At 35.7% G+C, this 19350-nt stretch overlaps 4 protein-coding genes across 4 annotated transcripts; all 4 read right to left on the minus strand.

The window, feature by feature from the left end:
- Positions 1-17: 17 nt before the first annotated feature.
- On the minus strand, positions 18-9161 carry LOC110378989 (carboxypeptidase E). Its single transcript, XM_021338467.3, has 8 exons — positions 8791-9161; positions 8512-8708; positions 8272-8427; positions 7965-8131; positions 6593-6747; positions 5358-5618; positions 2335-2477; positions 18-935 (listed from the first exon to the last, which is right to left on the minus strand). The coding sequence occupies exons 1-8, from the start codon at positions 9008-9010 to the stop codon at positions 789-791; spliced, it is 1446 nt and encodes a 481-aa protein (XP_021194142.1). The 5' UTR covers positions 9011-9161; the 3' UTR covers positions 18-788.
- A 935-nt stretch (positions 9162-10096) lies between these two features.
- LOC110378993 (probable glutamate receptor) lies at positions 10097-13211 on the minus strand. The gene is made up of 9 exons (XM_021338475.3): positions 12503-13211; positions 12311-12438; positions 12137-12230; positions 11905-12067; positions 11290-11514; positions 11105-11213; positions 10815-10999; positions 10459-10563; positions 10097-10228 (listed from the first exon to the last, which is right to left on the minus strand). The coding sequence occupies exons 1-9, from the start codon at positions 13207-13209 to the stop codon at positions 10118-10120; spliced, it is 1827 nt and encodes a 608-aa protein (XP_021194150.3). The 5' UTR covers positions 13210-13211; the 3' UTR covers positions 10097-10117.
- Positions 13212-15696: 2485 nt separating this feature from the next.
- On the minus strand, positions 15697-17432 carry LOC110378987 (protein THEM6). Its single transcript, XM_021338463.3, has 3 exons — positions 17178-17432; positions 16408-16622; positions 15697-16027 (listed from the first exon to the last, which is right to left on the minus strand). Exons 1-3 carry the CDS (start codon positions 17320-17322, stop codon positions 15797-15799), a joined length of 591 nt encoding a protein of 196 aa, XP_021194138.1. The 5' UTR covers positions 17323-17432; the 3' UTR covers positions 15697-15796.
- A 540-nt stretch (positions 17433-17972) lies between these two features.
- Positions 17973-19226, minus strand: LOC110378994 (protein THEM6). Its single transcript, XM_021338476.3, has 3 exons — positions 18991-19226; positions 18647-18861; positions 17973-18541 (listed from the first exon to the last, which is right to left on the minus strand). Exons 1-3 carry the CDS (start codon positions 19130-19132, stop codon positions 18290-18292), a joined length of 609 nt encoding a protein of 202 aa, XP_021194151.3. The 5' UTR covers positions 19133-19226; the 3' UTR covers positions 17973-18289.
- Between the last annotated feature and the right edge of the window lie 124 nt (positions 19227-19350).

Here is a 19350-nt window from a genome sequence, read left to right on the forward strand (position 1 = left end):
AAAAAAAAAACAGCAACTTTGCACACCGATCATATTTTATTGATGGATCTAACATTATAATACCGTGAATCTATTTATAGAATACATCATTTATGCATATCATATTTACTATAGAACAATATTTTTTAAACAGTTGCCAAAATTTACAGTATGAAATAAAAATAGATTTGCTCCTAATCATACTTTGATATTACTTATTTATTAGAGGTATTGACAACAATAATTATGCCCGCTTATACAATTAATTACTATAATAGGTAGATATTCAAAAATGTTCCTAAGTTACGTACACTTGAAAAGGACTACAAAATTGGACTAGAAAGTTCCTGGTCATGTGCAACAATAAACTATAAACATTAAGATTATAAAGATCTAAAAATATTTCCTTTTAATGGGCTTTCAGCTGCTAGCCACTCCAACAAAAAATATGTCAAAAATGATCGAAAAAAATTGTAATAAAATAATTATTTTGTAACATAAAATATAACTAAAGATCGATGGATAGGTGCTAAGTCGTAGTTCAGATCAAATCACACTTTTAACAGATCCAGCTTCCTATGGCACGTCATATATTTTAACAAAATAGTGTCCTATAAAATTGAGTGTGCTGTGAACGCGGTAACTTGAAGTCGCCAAACATTGATAACAAAGTTCATAATTTTAATATAATACATAGCTTCTAAATTACCCCTTTGAATCTTAACAAGCTATATACATACATAGCTGAAGTAAATATAATAATCAACTGTCTCGCCATTTATTTAAAAACTTTCAAAGTGCGTGGTAACTTATTGTTTCTCTGGTTCTTTCTTCTCTAGCATGGTCTTCGCAACCTGTTCGTAAAGAGATCGTTTGTATATCCTAGGCTGGCCGTCACGCAATCCATGGGGATAAACGCCGAAAGAGGTTTCATCGTCAAACCAGCTGGTAGTAGGCTGAAAAAGAAATAAAATATTTTAAAATTGTTCACTACGCGCATTAGTTTTCTTTTAAATTCCCAGAACATCATCTACCTAACAATGTGGCCATTCTTTTCCCCAACTATGTGGGATTCGCCTTGCAGTCTTAAGTGGGTGCAGCCGAGTAGCAGTTTTAAACATGAAGCGACTACCTATTTGACCTCCTCAACCCAGTTACCTGGGCAATCCGATAACTAGAATTAATTAACGTGAACATAGGACGCATTAAAGTTACTTTCCTATCGAACAACGTCACGCTAAATAAACACAGCGTTGAAGTAATCAAATCTGATTAAATAATTAACGCCTCTAATGAGATTTATGGCTTTCCTTGTATTTAGAAATTGATACTTCGTTGTTAGAACAGCTTAGCGAACGATTATCCCTTATTCGACTTTGCTGAATTGGATTTGCTTACGATAGAGGGTAGGCATTTTTATGTGTTTATTGTGACCAAAGAAAAAAGCAATGAATTTTCTAAAAGGAATAACGTTCGTTTGAAACCGAAAAACCTGTATAGTGGACCTTTCATGGCGAAACAAATTGATAGTGGAATCAAATCCTGATGATTAATCAATCAAACATATCGATTTATAGACACACATGTTGCATATGACAGCGGATGGCACATATAACTGTGATAATGTTATCTGCACCCAATGACCGTAAATACCCGTACATTAATATCGATATACATACATCAATATGCGTCACATTGCAGATTGATTCGTTCGCGACAGCACTCGGCTTGATAACAAACTTGATTCGTAAGAGAACTTTACAATACAATACTGTTGCAATAAACCTTGCTACTCATTTTGGGTAGTGGATAATGGCAGATATTGCTTAATAAAATCTCCGTTATCCTGTAGCTATCCTTCAAATGTTCAGTTAAGTCGTCACGTTCAGCCTTTGTGTCTACAGTTCGCTGTACGTCGTAGGACACATTAACTTGACATTCGTTTATTGTAATCGCACGTAGGAATCGCGTGGGAGGTAAGAATTGCGTCAAAGCTTCAGTGGGAAGCTTTTGTGTGACGCAGTCGTAACGTCATGAGGCACACATGTCACTAACATTCGAGTACATCTAACCGAACGAGGGTGGAAAGGTTTTAGACACTCGTTATAATATGGACAGTTATAGTTATTTGTAAATATTAACGAGTGACTGTTTACTCAGATTGAGATATATACCTCATTATTCATCATTACGATTACCTACGCTTACATCATGTGGGAATCCCCAATCATTGTTTATATTTCGATAGAAAACCCAAAATCAATCGGTCATTGATATAAAAAATTCCATTATTTTAAAAAAGAATCATGTTTATAAACATTCTTTGATATCTGTTTTTGTTATGATTGAACTCACCTCAAGTTTAAAGTTCAGGACATGAGCGGCAGTCTGGTATCGGGGTACGGTCGCCACGCGTGACACTGGGAAATACCCAGGGTGGCTAGCTGTCACTTCATAGTGACCTGGGGTCAACAGCCGGTAGTAGTCGCCGTAAGCACCTAAAAGTAACAGAAATAGGGTAAATAAGGTACCTAGTACTAAGTACCAATATCATAATATATTTCTTTTCAATAATTTGATAATTAAATTAAATATGAAAGACACTACTTAAAGACATACATGAAAAGATTTAGTAGCTATTTGAGTCTATCTTTGAATCTTACGAATTTCTCAAGTGACCCAATATTTCATTGGCATCCATCAAATTCAAATTATTTTTAGATTAGTGTAGCACAAGCGATTAGCTCATAATATAGGTCACCAGCTGGAGCCGTGTTGGGTTCGAGTACACATCGGTAGTAGTTCTACATTAGCAAAATTATCAATGTTTACAAATGTCGATTAGCGCACCATGCTGTCACAGACGTAGTACATTATATTGCATGTTTATTATACAAGCCTAACATTGTCCCAGAATCACGGCATCTCTCATTGTATTAACAATGGTATTTATTATTTAAGCAGATTGCGTGTAACGGTGCAAGGGCGATGAATGATGCGATGAATTTAGTCATCGTATTTTAGATGATATAATATCGTACTTTGGGGGCAAAATCTTTCTTTATTTGTGTTTTGAACTCGTGAATCATCTTTAACTTACGTAATGAATGTACAATCACAATGCAATGAAAAAAAAGACGTGGTGGGTAAAGCGCCAACCCCCATGTATGAGTGTGTGGGTTCGATTCCAGGTCAGGCTACACCAGTGCAACTTTTCTAAGTTTGCATGTACTTTAATTATATCTTGGACACCAATGGCTAATTAAGGTTAAGGAAAACATCTTGACGAAACCTGGACTATGAAGTCTGAAATCACCAACCCGCATTGAGCAAGCGTGGTGATTAACGCTCAACCCTTCTCCGTTTGAGAGGAGGCCTGTGCCTAGTAGTAGGACAATAAAAAGGCTTTAACGAACGAACGCATGTAAAATACTTACCGTTAATATTTGTGACTAATTGAAAATCGATTCAGCAGCATATCCGTGACAATTATAAGTAAAGGCGGACAGAAATCTCACTTATTCGATTTCATTGGCGTCAACAAACTAAGATCCAATTAATAGGCTTCCCAAATCCAAACTTTTATTTACGTCACCAGCCTAAAAAAGGTTTTAACTATATTTGCTTCGATATTCGACTCCCCTACATCCCCAGTTTCTATGTAACTTGACAAGACTGGACTTAAGGCTTTTAGGATATTAACAAACTGTCTTCATAGACGGCCTACAACAGATGTTGCTGCCATATGCCTGTGTTTATTTATTTGCCAATTAAGTTTGCCAACAGTATTCACATTCCTATTCAAGAAGAGTAATGATGCTCTTTTATATTCAATCGGATCTTCAACCTATTTTCACGGTTACGAAATAAAGTTAACGCGTTGTTGTATGTAATCCGCATACTTTGTGATTGTAGCCATTCACAGTTGTCCTCAAATAGTGCACACATATTTCTATTGCACTATAAATGTACACTATCGAAGTATTAGAATAATGTAATTGAATTTATAAATAGCAAGACAAACACAGATAGCGTAACTGCGCATTGTTTCAAATGAATAGATATCGAATGCAATTTTGCCTCCGTGAATTTTGCCTATTCCTACCTCCATGTTTCCCTTCAAATAATTACTTCCCACCCTACTAAAGCAATATAGAATGAGAACAATATTAATAAAGATACATCCAGGGCCGACATATAAAGTGCAACGGGCCGTTGAACAAATGGACCCAAATGAGTCAAGACGTCGAGATGCCGGTGCCGCGAGGAAACGCTTAGTTACACCAATCAGTCTTAATTTACCGAACTGAATGCAAACAACTATTAATTGCCTTGCACTGGACAACGAGTGCGTTTACATTGTATTTGTAACTGTACTGCATTGTTCTAGGTACGTGTAACAACAATTACAACTATGATCGATGCTCCAATCGTACCTACGTTTTTGCTAAGACATTTTAAAGGCAATAAAATTAGCAAGCACTAATGTTTGATAGTTTAGTACGATATACCTCGTTATTTTAATTGGTTTAATTCGAAAGTAAACTGCTATTTCCTTGACAAGGAGCCATTCACGCAGATGTATTTATTTATGAATTCTTGTACACACACGTTATATCAAGACAACAGGAAAGAAAGAATTAACAAAAGCAATGCTTATTTCTAAAGACCTCTCTTCAAGCGTACCTGTGGAAGGAGATTGGAATAAAAGAGACGTAGACAGTGTGGAAGGCATGAAGGAAAGAAAATGGATTGAAAGACATAACTGTATACCTATAATCCACATTAACAATAAATACATAACGATTATGTACGTCAAGAATATATGTCTTATCTACCCGGATGTGCTCGGATAAACTTTACTTACAGATGCCAACCTTATCAACCAACATCTGAAATATGCAACCTTTCCCACTTAATTTTACAAGCAATAAGGTGACGCATATTCGTAAGAATCAGTTTCTCTTAAATCGAACCGACTTTAACTATTCTTGAAGACTCGTGGTTGCTCTCACGTCTAGAGGAAAGTACGTAATATTTCGCGCAAGTGAATCAAACTCGTCAAATGCTAGTCAAGTTGAAAGTTTCTGTACCATTATCTGAAGGACGTGGTCGAGTGAAAGGGATTGTGAACCTCTCCAGCTAAATGAAATGAGCTTGCATATAGGGCTTTACCAGAAATAAACCCTTAAAGAATGCAATTTTAATATTCAATTATATTCATAGTATTATTTACGCTATGATAACATTACACGAAGTAATCACGCAAATTAGAAGCGGCATACCAGTAGTCAGTACCATATGTGCAGCGAGGATACATTATTCGTAGATATGTACGTAGCTGAAAAAACATGAATAGGGATTTTTGTAAATCTTACCTGTGGTGACATCATGGCGGATAGGCCTTGGCACTGGTCCAGTGATGTTAACGACAGAAATGATGGCGTTTTGAATGAAGCCGGAGTCGTCAGAAACTATTCCTTTGATGCCAGTGTGAGCTTTCCAAATGTACGCCAACAAAGCTTCGCGGTTCCTCTCCCATTCGCTGGCCAGAGCACTTTCGGGAGGATACTTTTCACAGCCCAGTTCAAGAGTGATCTCAAATGCGTTTGTGGCAAGATAGTTGAAATCTTGCATACCTGCAATTTTTTATTGTTTTAATTTGGAAGAAGTTGATAGATAAGCCAAATGTGATCTTAGAGTTCAGTGTCATTGCAGTACCAAGTTTTTAGACGATAGTCAAAAGGCAGGAACGTAGATCCTTGGCTGTGGATAATTTGGAAACAAAACGCAAATAGGTGCTTACGTAACCCCTGCTCTCAGACTACCTATTGTTAGATAACTAACTGACACATACTGGTAATCGTTCTTAACACGTTGCCATACAAAAACATCTGTCAGAGGTTGCGTGCGCGATACAATTGTTACGATTAAAAATCATTGAACAATGCAGCTAAAATTAGCATTGCTAAGCCATCCATGTTTCATGGTCAGTTGAATGTAAATGCCAGCGTAAGTACAAGTGATCCATTGCTTATGCTTCCTGCTTCACGGGCTTCCTACGTTATTACGACGGGTAAACTTTTTGTAAAAGTTGACAATCGCTTATTGCTGTTGCTTATCGATGATCACATCGTATTACATTCCAAGTTTTCATTATTTTGGAATGTTCCCCTGGTTTTAGTCAGTTGAGAGTCTATTCTGAACAATATGTTAAAATCTGTATTATTTTCATCAGTTTTTAGAAGCTGCGGCCAGTAATGCGGTACCTCTTTGTGAACGAGTTTCGTTCGAACATAACAATTATTATTAACTTCAAATATCAAGGCTAAGGTAACTTGACAAAATGGCAATTCATAACACAAACGTTCAACCAGTTTTTTTTTTTGTACAGTAAAGGATCCAGTTTCGCGAAAGCGGTTCCCTACAGAAAGATATTTGATAACAAAGGCGGATATAGTATGCATATTATTATAACTATAGCAAACCATTCAATGAAAAGGGGTACACCTATCTACGATTGTTTCTATTCTAATGCATATTTTAACACTTACGTACCAACAAACAGATAAAGAAAGATACTGGAAAAAAATGTTTTTATTAAACTACCCACCTCCTTTCAAACTATACCAAGCAGCTCCATTAGTGACTCCGCCTTGTTTGCCAAAGTTGTATGTGGCAGATTCATCAGAACTGGTCGTGTGACATCCGCGACGGGTAGCCGAAGCCATGTCGGCGTGGGCCGAGGCGTAGGTCATTGCTAACTCCCTACGATGTTTTAAGAAAACATTGGATAATTGCAATATAATAAGACTTGGGAGCTCACAGCTGATAACCAACTATGACCAGATATGGAGTGGGTTCCACCTTTGCCATCTTAGGGAGTAGTAAAACAATTGGGTCCACACACTGGTGCACATTCTAAAGCAGTGGTTCTTAACCGGTGGTCCGCGGACCACTGGTGGTCCCTGGAGGTATTCCAAGTGGTCCGCGAAGCTTAGCTTTGACGACGTTGCTATACGTTATCTAACTTAATTTTTATCGACTTGTAATTGCGAGCGGGGGTTTTCGCATGGACGTATTATCGGGTGTGTCGTACCTAGACCCCCATTCATGAAAATGTATGTTTGGGCTACATTTTACGTAATTTTGGTTTTGAGTCTTAAAAAAGAATTAAAATTTCGCGCTCGCTTCGCTCGCGTATTCAGAGACTATGTGCCCCTATTTTGGCATTTGTCAACAAACAAAAAGTTAAGTACGTTTGGGCTAAATTTTACGTAATTTTTGTTTTAAGTCCGATAAAAATTTCGCGCTCGCTTCGCTCGCGTATTCAGAAACTATATGCCCTTATTTTTGCATTTGTCAACAAACAAAAAGTTAAGTACGTTTGGGCTACATTTTACGTAATATTTTGTTTATGTCCGACAAAAATTTCGCGCTCGCTTCGCTCGCGCATTTGTAAACTACATAGGCGAAATTTTCTTTATTTGCATTTGCTTAACTACACAACTGCCGACATGCGTTTAGCTTTGAGTAGAACTGACCCAAAAATTCAGATTTTTTTTTTTGATACATAATATAGAAATGAGTGCTAATTTAGGTAAACCGATGAGGTGGTCCCCGGCAAGACAAACTTTAGTTAAAGTGGTCCCTCATGAGAAAAAGGTTAAGAACCACTGTTCTAAAGTATGTAGATACAGCCCTCTGATGACCGTCTGATGTCATTTAATATAAGAACAGAAATTCAAAGTTTTGTGAATTTTCTTAACAATCATACATAATTTTAAATATATAAAACATGTTAGTCTTTAAGAGCATATGTATGGTGTGGGTCAATCTAAAACACTGGTACATAACTGCATCTGGTTAGACTGGAAGCCAACCCCAATAAAGTTTGGAAAAGGCTAGGCAAATGGGTAAATGCAGCCTGAAAATAAAGGTTTTTTTTTTTAATCATGTTTAATTTTAATATTAGTTTGAGTTACCTGAATGTATCATCGTCGGGGCTAGCCGAGTATTCTGAGACTGGTGCACCGCTTCGACTCTCATCATAAGGATAGTTAGCCACGAGGTCACCACCATGCATTGCCGCACTCAACACAAATGGTACTGACATGATCCAGCGCATCACAGCCCGGGTTTCAGGTTCCAGCTAAAATATAGTCTTATTTTTGTGATGCTAGTTTATGTGCAAAATTAGTATTTTATGAGTAAAAACACATCATATGTCTTTTGCTACTACATTTTATGTATCAAATATATTTTAAGAAGGTACAACAATAAAATTCTCACCGGTGCAGCCAGGCGGGTCAAATCCTTTAACAAGTGGTTGTTATGGTTTATGCCCTGGCGTTCATACTCAAATGTTATGGCATCCAAATCTGGGAAGTTCCGGTTTAAATCCACTGAATGGTTATTTGTACGACCAATAAGGTAATCTACAGCACCCTGTAAATTATTGTTTATTAAGTTCTAATTCCAGTGACTTTTAAGTTCATTATTGTCACACTTTGTTTCATGCTGGCCACTTACAGTGTCTGTGGATGATTGCCAGCCATCTGGATTCATGGAGGGTAACAGATGGATCCGCGTTGAATGAATAAGTGCGCGAATTCGACGATTCTGACTGTTGTACTGATCACAAAGATAATGTGCCAAGCCCAAAAGCAATTCACGGCCCAAAACCTCGTTTCCGTGGATATTCCCAACATACTTTACTTCAGGTTTATCTGATAAATAATGAAATTATAAATTCACTTATGTGTTAAAAACCAAAATCTTAATTATGTATTTTGAACATATTTTACTTACAAGGCTGATGGAATCCAGGTGTATCCGAAAATTCTATAACGTACAATGGAACACCACACACTGATGGCTCGGATAATGCGTAAACTCTAGTAATATTAGGACATTTCGCATGAACTTCTTCGAGCACTACGGGTAGTTGCTCATTATTATGATGTCTCCAAACAAATTCCGCTGACGTTGTAAGTAAGAAAGCAAGGCACAAAACGAGATATGAAGCCATTTTTCTGTATGGATATAAGTTATACTTTTAAATAAATTGTCTGAACATTATTTTCGTTTGATGCAAGGTGATACACGACTACACGTCCGACCGCCGACACAACTTAACAATATCGATCGATTTTCCCGCCAGCCACGGAGCACCCACACAGCAACCACTGATCGCGTCACAACATACACACATGCACACATTCTTTGATGACGCAAATACACAAACATTAGAGTTTGACAGCAATAATCGACTAAATTGTGAAATTTATTGACATTGAATAATAGACGAATGAATTGTCTATGAAAGTTTAGAACCATAAATAAAAAAAATGGATGACATGTAGATGTGCGGGAAATTCAAATCGCCTAGACTTAAATCATCAAGTGTAAGCCGTAATAATGTATCATTATTTGTGATAATAATAAAACTTAAATCATTTTATATGTCCTTGTTTAAGCTTAAAGCTTCTACTGGAGCGGGAGATTCAAAATAAGCTCAATAAATAAATAAAAAAGCCCAAGCTCAGCCAAAGCAGAGATCGTAAGTACTTTTTTCTTACTTTTTTTGCTTTTCTGTGTTATTCGTTATTTTTAATACATCAAAAGGAACTTCTCAGTTTGACTTGTATGTATGTTTTGTGCGATTATCTCACGTTTGGCAGAACCAATTTTTGTCAGACTTGGAGAAGGATTTAGGTATGAATGAACCTCCATAACAAAAGATAATTATCATTGTTATAAAATGCGATGGTATGCAGGAATACCCTTTGATATCAATAGACGCACTGACTTATCCATTAACGCATTTTTGCATTGTTTTAAGATTCTCATTATTTAGGTTTTTATACTGTTGATTTGATATAGTCATGGTCCATGTCTATATCAAATCACTCATGACTCATGGACTTGAAGATGGAGAGGCGTGTCTAACTTTACTCTCTCACATCGAATTGTTCTAAGACGGGTGGTATTCATACTAATGAATAAAAGAAGCAGATCAAGAATTGTTTTATTATATATCGTTGCTTTATAACATAGTTTAGTTTCTAATTTTCTGTTCGTGCAAACTACTTTAATCAATAGGTGACATTAGGTACTCAGTGAGAATTTTGTACTTTCAATCAATATGCAAAACTTCATTCTTCTTTTTCCGTTGGTGCACATAGATTTCTCCCAAAAAAATCGCAAAAGAGATCGTAAGGCCGATAGCGTATACTATGAAGATACCCTGTAACAATCAAAAGTGATTTATGCCTTTGTTAATAGTAAAGAGATTATTAAAAAGAAAGAAAGGTCTAGCTTCTTAGTTCCCTCCTAATGCCTCCTATTTTAGTCTGAGCAATTGTCTATTGGAATGTTTTGAGGCGTCAAATATTGTTTTATCCATGGTTTTATCTAACTAGTTGGTACCTAACTATATGTATTTTATTTTCTTTATCTGATCTTAGGCTTACGTACCACAACATTGTCAAGATTCAAAGGCTTTGTTGTGCCGACGTCGTTTTTGGATCTCGACAGCCGCACCTCTACCTGTACCTTGTAATTCAAATGTTTTAGGGCTACCTGTAAGTCGGAAAATAATATTAATTTTCACGATTAGGTTACTCAGGAAGGGGTTCTTAAATTCTTTGATTGATTGCTATAACTTTTAAAGTGCATGCTACGTAGTTAAGCCTGCCCGTCGGTGCCGTTAAACATATAAGTAGCATCGCATAAAAGGGTGTTGCCTGTACTTTTCTCAATGACTGTTTAGCAAAGAGATACTACTTAAAATGTTCCATTACGTAGGCTAAGAAAAAGGGTTACGAATAGACCTGTGTTTCCCATGCCAGCAGTAGACCGGATTGATGGAGTCGCCCCACCAGTTGACTGACCTTCTCCGTGTAAGGAGAACTCTTTCTCATCATCACCACACACTGCTCGTAGTAAAAATCTTCCAACATCAACATCATGTCAAGGACAGCTTCTTGCGTTATGTACTCTCCTATGGCGAAATTACCTATGGCACAGTACCTATTTTAAAAATATGCCTAATTGCCTAGAATATGTTAAGTTTCAAGATCTCTTATTTTTCCAAATATTGTAGAAAAGTATTTATACTTACCTGCGGGTAATTTTTCAATACTGTATGCCATACTTCTTGTATAACTTTTCCTCTTCAATTCATCAAATGAATGAATACGAAATTGACTCACTAGTTGTTTTACAAGAGGCTGGAAACGGATATTTTATCAACATCATTAATTATCTGCATCAATCATGTAATTTATTGGGTAAAGCGGTTCATACTTCTGTTGACAGAGTCAGTGAAAATATCCAGGCGTCATGTGTGGCTCCCCATTCCATTTCCCTATCCACTATATCTTGCACCGTGTCAATGGATGGCTCATACCTAGGCACAGTAAATGTGGAAGCCAAGCCGGCCCCATAAGCACAGCTTAGAATTAAACCAGCTATTAGAAGCCAGCCAGTCACACCTCGTATCCTCCATGAAGCTCTGCTTTCGTACTGCGACTGAAAGATATTCATAGTAGTTTGTACTTCATAATAAATCTTTGTCCTTGATAAATAAATTAAAAAATTGATTTAAAAAAATACAGAAGCGATAGGAGCTCGTAGGTGAAATTCATAATGTTGTGTATTTTGCGTGTTCAATCAAAACTTGTCGTATATTTTATAACGCTGCACTAAATAAGTTCAATACCTAAACATAATCATACCTCTTATCTAGATAAAAGTTACATATAACAACGAAATTAAACCTAAGCCAGAAGTTGTATTAAATTATCCTGGACGTTTTGCCCACAACCTTGGCTTATACCGTACCTACCTAATTCGGCATTTAAGAAAGATAACTGAGCATGTAAGTAAGTAGATACTGTGCACAATACATGAAACACCTACTTGCCCGATCATCATCCCAAATACGTTAAAGAAAGGGTACGTAGTCGTAGAACATCCTTGAGCTGTTAAAAGTCCAGTCGAAGCATAGAAATAAGTGAAAACTACTGCAAGCCACATATACCAAGTAAACGGCATCAAGGGCATTTCCCAACTTGATAGTAATCTAAAAACAATAAGTAAAGGTCAGAAGTAGTTTATACATAGAAGTTTTTATTTAATTTTAAGTATTTACCGGGGTGCCGGAGCTATGCATGTAATGGCAGTCCTTACGCCAGCGACCGAAAAATCCATCACACGGTATTCTTCATACCAGGAATAGAGGGCGGCTGAAATATATTATAACGAGTAAAGTGGACCGACCAAGTACCGACTTAAACCATAATACATTAGTACTCGTATTCCTTACTTATAGCAATATCAGCCCGATCTTCCACAACACTTCCAATAACACCAATACCGCCAGATTCGTTTGCATAAATTTCGCCCCACTGATCAACATCCTCTTTCACGATTTCGACGGTACAATTAATCCATCTGTATTAGAAATATTATTTAATAACCAAACACCAGCTTTTAACTTAAGCCTCTAATGACTTACCTGCAAAGTTCATCGACTATCCTGATCTCCACTCCATCTCTACCTAGAGGTTCAATTGCGGGGTCAATATCTAACAATGCATACGGTTTGTAAGTAAAACAAGCCACCCTTACTACTTTTCCGTACAAATTAGTTAAATCGTGGGGAAATAAATTCGCTTCATTTTCAAACTTTTGAGTACAAGAATCCCAACTATCCAAGTATTTAGGTAGATAGGTCGCCTCTTCCGACCGACCGACAAATTGATGAGTTACCAAATTTAATATTTTGCAGTCCTGGTTAACACTCGCATGGTTTACAATCATCAACATATTTGCAAGATATTTGCTGCCTTTCATTGCAAACACCAACGAAGGTAAGTTAACGTCATTTTCTTCGTTATATTCCTCATCATAAGGTAAGAATATAATTTTCCTATCACTTCTTCTAACGTTTGCTATATGAACAACTCTTTCAAATGCTTCCATAAAGATTTGAGGATCCCGCATTCGGACTATGTAATCAGAGCAGCCTGTTTCTGATACATTAAATATCTGTTCCACCAGATTTGTTTCATTTGGGATCAGAGAAATGAAACTGGTTGGCAAAATGAATGTGAAAGGGGTCTCCGAAAAAACCGTTATGCAATATGCAGACTGCAAGTACTGATTGATAATTGTATTTAAAAGTATTTCTAAAGGTACAAGAGCTGGTGTAGAGACTAACATCTTTGACCGCTAACTAAGAAATGATGCTAAACATTATTGCTAATCGTGGTATAGTCTATTAAATATGTATAATGCTAGGTCACTTAAATATTTTAGGAATCCTTGAGCAATAGCGCGAAACATTAAATCGATTGCAAGTAATTATAGGTTTGTGCAGATATCAATTATGTTTTAATTACAGCGTTTATCTATTAAAATAATTCTATAAGTTTTTTTTTTTCACTTTTGAGTCCAAATCTATGTTTTAAAAATGAGATCGAAAGTCCCAAAAAGATATAAAGAGTGGATTATAAGTTTGGACTGATCCTGACTGAGACTGACCTGAATGGTTAAAAGTATGGGCAGGCAGTAGGTTCAATTAGCAGTAGGTTCAGGTAAATTCACTGTCTTCCCTCATCTCTTTTAGCTCTAACACTGCAAGCTTTGAATACCTATCTTATTTTATAGTTTTTAATTTTATCTTTAATTAACTACTAAACAACTTTTTCTCAGCTTTTAATGCAAAACAGAACCATCACCATATTGCTTTAAAACTGTCGCAATCGTACAGTTAAACTGTTTATTTATGTTTGTTACTTAAATATTCCTAAAGGGTATAGGTATCGTTAAAGGACAGCTATTTACTGTCATCAGTCTTATTTACTATCATGAACCGTTTCACAGAAAATTAATGGTAATTGTAGTCGTAACAAAGGGGATTCATTGCCGTAGCTACTAAAGAGTGTGTCAATATAGGTAGAGCAAAACGTAGGGTGATAAATGGCCTGCACATTAACAAAATAATATGTGTAGATGAGTTTCTGTTATAAGGCGGCTGCACTGAACAGAAACCACTAAAGCTAATGGATATTTTGTTATTGTTGTGCGACAAGACACACGCGGTTAGCGCCACCTTTGATTTTACTACACGAAAACGGTCTTGATACTTGCGCACCACTACTTAATACTTAGGTATACTTACATACACAGGTATTTGTAATTATTTATTTCTTTGTAAACTTTGCTGACAGTTTCAGATGGCTAACTTCTTTTACATAAAACTTGTTACTCTAGGCGATTAAGCAAAATGCAGCTTATTCTAATTATTTTGAAAGAAGTTAACTTGTGCCTGTACCACCAATAGGTTCTTAAGAGCATATAAAGCTTACCCTACCATGAATAGCAGAAAGATACCTTAAAAATTTTCATAATTTATCAAACACATGAACATTTTTATTTACCAAATAGCAGACCTGCGGCTCTATTTACATGTAAACACCGCAATGTTTGCCATTTAATATTTAAACACTGATACGGCGAAGGCTTTGAACAAAATACAATATTGAATGATGTCTAGATGTAAATAATTTTCTTTTTCTATTTTTTTTTATACCATAATATCATAGACGGCATTTTTCTTATTGCAACTGCAATTAATTATTTCAGCCATTAATTAAATAACTTTACCTAGTAGGCAAACTTTAAAATATCACCTTTGGCAAATTCGCCATAGGTACCTTAATATTTTTTTTAGCATTTAGTGATTTATTCCCCTTAAGAAAAGGCGAACTAAAAGAGAAATAAGTGAATTGACAAAGAATGAAGACTGTTTGATCCTTGTATAAAGTGTGTGTGGTCGGAAGCTCCCTTGCCGCCGACGGCTAATTAAGGAACTCCCGAAAAAACTGACTACTTCACACGCACCGACTGAGGTTACAAACAATATGAATCACACAAGTTCATAACAGAACGTTAAATATATTTGAGATTAAAATTAACTTTCTCCAATAAAATAACACTTCTTTAATTGTACGTGACTCTGGATAGTTTTTAATTATATAGGTAAGTCTCAACAGTATTTAACTTGTATTAGTATTTATTATGATAGAGATATTTTATTGAATAAATGTTTTCTCTATCTATCGATCTAATTTCTGTAATACTAAGCTACTATGTATGTGCTACGGAGCTACGGTGCTACGCGTGCGAGCGTACAATTGTATATTACCTATAGACTCTATCATGTCATCAATTTCTGCTTCATTGACTAGCGTTACAAGATACTCAATAAATTTAATCCTAAATAAAGACATTTTTCCATTTGATATCAGAATCTCATAGAACAAAATATTCTCATTTTTATCATTTTAAAACAATGTTCAAATTGGCTTGAACATGCTTTCATGTTTGTGCCCTTTTTCACAAAATAAAAAATTCAATATGAGCCCTCGACCGGGTTGAATGTACCAATGTTTGCCAAAATAGTTTGAAGTTTAAATGCAGCGCTAGAAGGTCGTAAATTAAATACTATTTATAAGATATTTAGAAATATCCCTAAATTCATGTCCATAGCGTGCAGGTTGTATAAACAGTAACATTAGCCGGAGCGGTGACAAGCGCCAGAGTGCTGCACTGATGCGTAATACGATACATCTGTGTGTTATTTTGCTCAAGTTTTTTAAACATCTGTTTTATCGAAAACTTTTTAGAGAACATAAAAAAATGACGCTCAGTAACCTCAACCTTTATTTTTGCATTAACACGTTTCAGTTTAACAAACAAACATTAATAAATATAGTGACTTAAGTAAAAAAAGGTTGTTAATTAATTAATCCTTCTTCCTGAGCTTAGCGCTAGAGACTTCAATCGCTTGAAGCCAGTGTTTGATTTCTTCAGGACATTCGGGCTTTTTGTCTGCACCGGGGATGCCCTTGAACAGTCTCTCAGTATCCACGTTGATGAGATTCTGCCGAGACAGGACTATTGCACGCACGAAACCATCGTTTAAGGTGATGAACTTTTGCTCAACGAACAATGTTTTGTCTTCCCAATACGCCAACTGAAACAATTTAAATATTATGAATGTAAATGACTAAATGTTACAAGTCTTCGTAATTGGGCAACCGGTTTCTTTTTAAGTATCACAAAAAAAGGTTTCGCATCTTCTATATTAGGTAATGTCAAAGACAAAACCTAATTTTCAGGCAGATTTTTTATGGAACTTTAAATCCATGCAAATTGGGTATGTACTATGTTTATATTTCAGTTATGTAGGTGAACACATTAATTTCAGTCGTATCAATGAAGTAACAAACGCCTAGGGAATTTATTATAACAACACTGCAATGCACTCCTCTGAGGATTTATTGCGCATAAGTTGTGTTGAACAAACCAGCAAGTTTAAGTTTAGTATAATAATAAAAAAATTGACATAATTACCTTAGTTTCAACTTTATAAGCTGAAAATATAGGGATGGTTCTCCTGTAGCGAATGCTGGAAGCGCCCTGGAGAGCGTGGCCATCAACTGCCATGATGTTATCATAGATACCGGTGCGATCGTAGAAGTGGAATCTAGCGAAGTCCAGCTCTCGAACATAACGAGCATTGTTCATATGCTTCAAGAAGATGTCTACATCTTGTGTCGTACAAAAACCTGAAATGTAATAAGGTATGTTATGTATAACATAGTTATTTACTAAGAACTGACAATATTTATATGACTATTGACAAAAACTGCATACGAAATTGCGTCAGTTGATCGCTTCTAAGTTAATGTATTTTCATTCAGACATAGGTAACTAAAATGGGATTTATAATAGTGTGCACAATTCCATCATGCAAAAAACCGTGTTTTACATGATTGAAAAACCTCGCAGTAAGTATAGATTTTAACCGGTAATTGTAGGTACCTATAAATTAGGTACTTGGTCAAGTCTCATACATCATAGGTGGCGATATAATATGTATGTAATTAACAACTAATAATAACATACATATTTTATGAATAAACAAAACTCACACCTACATACATAGGTAGTAGGATACCGACTAAAACTACGATATTCCCTCTTTTATCGCGGATTATGCATTAATTCAATAAAATAGCATAAAGTACCTAAGTAGTATTGTAAGTAATCAAACATTGTGTCACGTATCTAGGTAATAATTACACTTATTAATATACGCATAATAAAAATCACAAACTTACCGTAAATTGTGGTTGTATCATTAATACCGCATTTCTTTTGGAACAATCGACCAATTCCAATGGTGAAAGCTATCCTTAGGAAGTAGTTGACATCCCAGAATACATAAGCAAGAGCTATTAACGTCACTGCTATACAATAATACATGTTTAAAAATATAATTTCAAATTAATACAACAGTATAACTGTAATACCCGTAAGGTCTCTTTAAATGCTCAACCTGCACTAACTTTTAAAAGTAGTAAAACTTTGAAGTAGGTATACATTAATATACTTCTACGTTCGTAAAGAAACATAACGTTTGTATGAAAGGGACGGCAATATATACTCGATTAATGAAATTACATATTTTTTCCTTGTTTAACTTATTACTACAGCGGTAGTAAAAAAAGGACAGCGCAGCTTTACGTCAATTTTGTTTGTTGTTGAACAACTTGAACATCGTGAGCAACCTGGTGTACGGTATTCTTACGTTGGTGACCATACAAGTTCAAGAACGAGTCACTGACCATTGCAAGAGCAGTGTGAAGCTAGTTTCAGCCATCTGCATTGCGATGCGCTCGCGCTGGCAGTGCAATGTTAAAAACTCTACGGCTAACAAAATTAGAAAACAGTATAAATTCTACAGATACAGGTAGGTAGGACTTGGTCAGGTCAGGTCTGAGAAATATAGGGTTGATCACAAATAAAGATAATCCAGAAAAGTAGATTCAATCACAGCGTGTTTTTTTTTTAAACAATATATGTATATTTCATATTCAGAAGATACTTAGATCTAAGATAAAACGAATAATATACTCTTGGTTTCTGAAACACGGTCAATGTTTAATTTGCATTCATTATTTTAAACTCATAGTTAAAGAATATAATACCTCTTTAAGCATAATAAGTTCGCATAGGTGCTGGTATGTGGCTAGATACCTAACGAGCGCTAATTAAAACTGCTTAAGTATGCAAAACTATAACAAAAGTAATAAGTAGACATTATTAATTTTACTAGAAGATGCTATTAGTATTTAAACAATGGCACTTATGCTAATATTATTGAGCTTCCCTATGACTTTTAATTCAGTATCAAGGCATCAAAATAATAACTTTAAAATAAATAAAATCTTTATTTGTTCGTGAGAACATCCTTTTTCAATTTCTTGCTAGTTATTTGCATGCTTTGTAACCAATGCTTGATATATTCTGGGCAGTTAGGCTGGACTTGTGATCCAGGCAGGTTTGCAAGGAGTGCTTCCGTGGATTCCCCGTTCTTGCCTATGGCGTGCTGGCGAGATAATAACTTGGAACGAATTTTACCATCTCGAAGTGTTATCACTTCATGTTCCAGGAACAAAGAACGGTCATCCCAATAAACCAGCTGAAAAATATTAACCATTTAAGAAAAGTGTAAGTACCTATGCTTTAGCGATTAACATCAACATGGAATAAAAACTTGATACAAACTATCTCCATCACATATTACCTTCGTATCAATTTTGTAGAGACCAAATAAAGGCACAGGATCGTCGGTAATAGTAAGGGTGCAGCCTTGCAAAGATTTGATACCCAGCTCTCTACTTCTGCGGTAAATACCAGTTCTCTCGTAGAAGTGATACCGTGCGAAATCAAGATCTCGAAGTAGTCTAGCTATCCTTATATGTTTGAAGCTTATGTCGCAATCTTGAAATGTACAAATGCCTGGGAAAGAAATAGAAAATTAAACTTTATTTTCTTTACAGACGATTACATCATCACAAATTAAAAAAAAGATAATTTAGTCTATTAAACGTCTCAAACAAAAACAATAGATACGGTGGTACTGCTTACCATAGATCGTGGTAGTTTCATCTAGAGAATATTTCCGTTGATACAACCGGCCAGTCAGCACAGAAATGAGTGTTCTGATCAAATAATTAATATCACAAACTACATTTAGAAAAATAAATACTAAAACTATGTAGAAATACATTTTCAACAAAGTAAACTACTTAGAGATCTTTTAAGTTTAGAGACTACTTGGAAACATTTCCTTTAGCTCTAGAGCTATTGGTTTCATTGTATGTTAATTGTTGACGCTACTCGACTTGACCTTTGAAGTACTTCGGTTAGAATTTTAATTATTTTTGTAGAGGGCGCTGTCCTCTTTTACCTGACTGTCACGTGGGAGATGAAATGTTACCTATACTA

The sequence above is a fragment of the Helicoverpa armigera genome, chromosome 4 (genome assembly GCF_030705265.1).
Source record: "Helicoverpa armigera isolate CAAS_96S chromosome 4, ASM3070526v1, whole genome shotgun sequence".
Lineage (NCBI taxonomy): Eukaryota > Metazoa > Arthropoda > Insecta > Lepidoptera > Noctuidae > Helicoverpa > Helicoverpa armigera.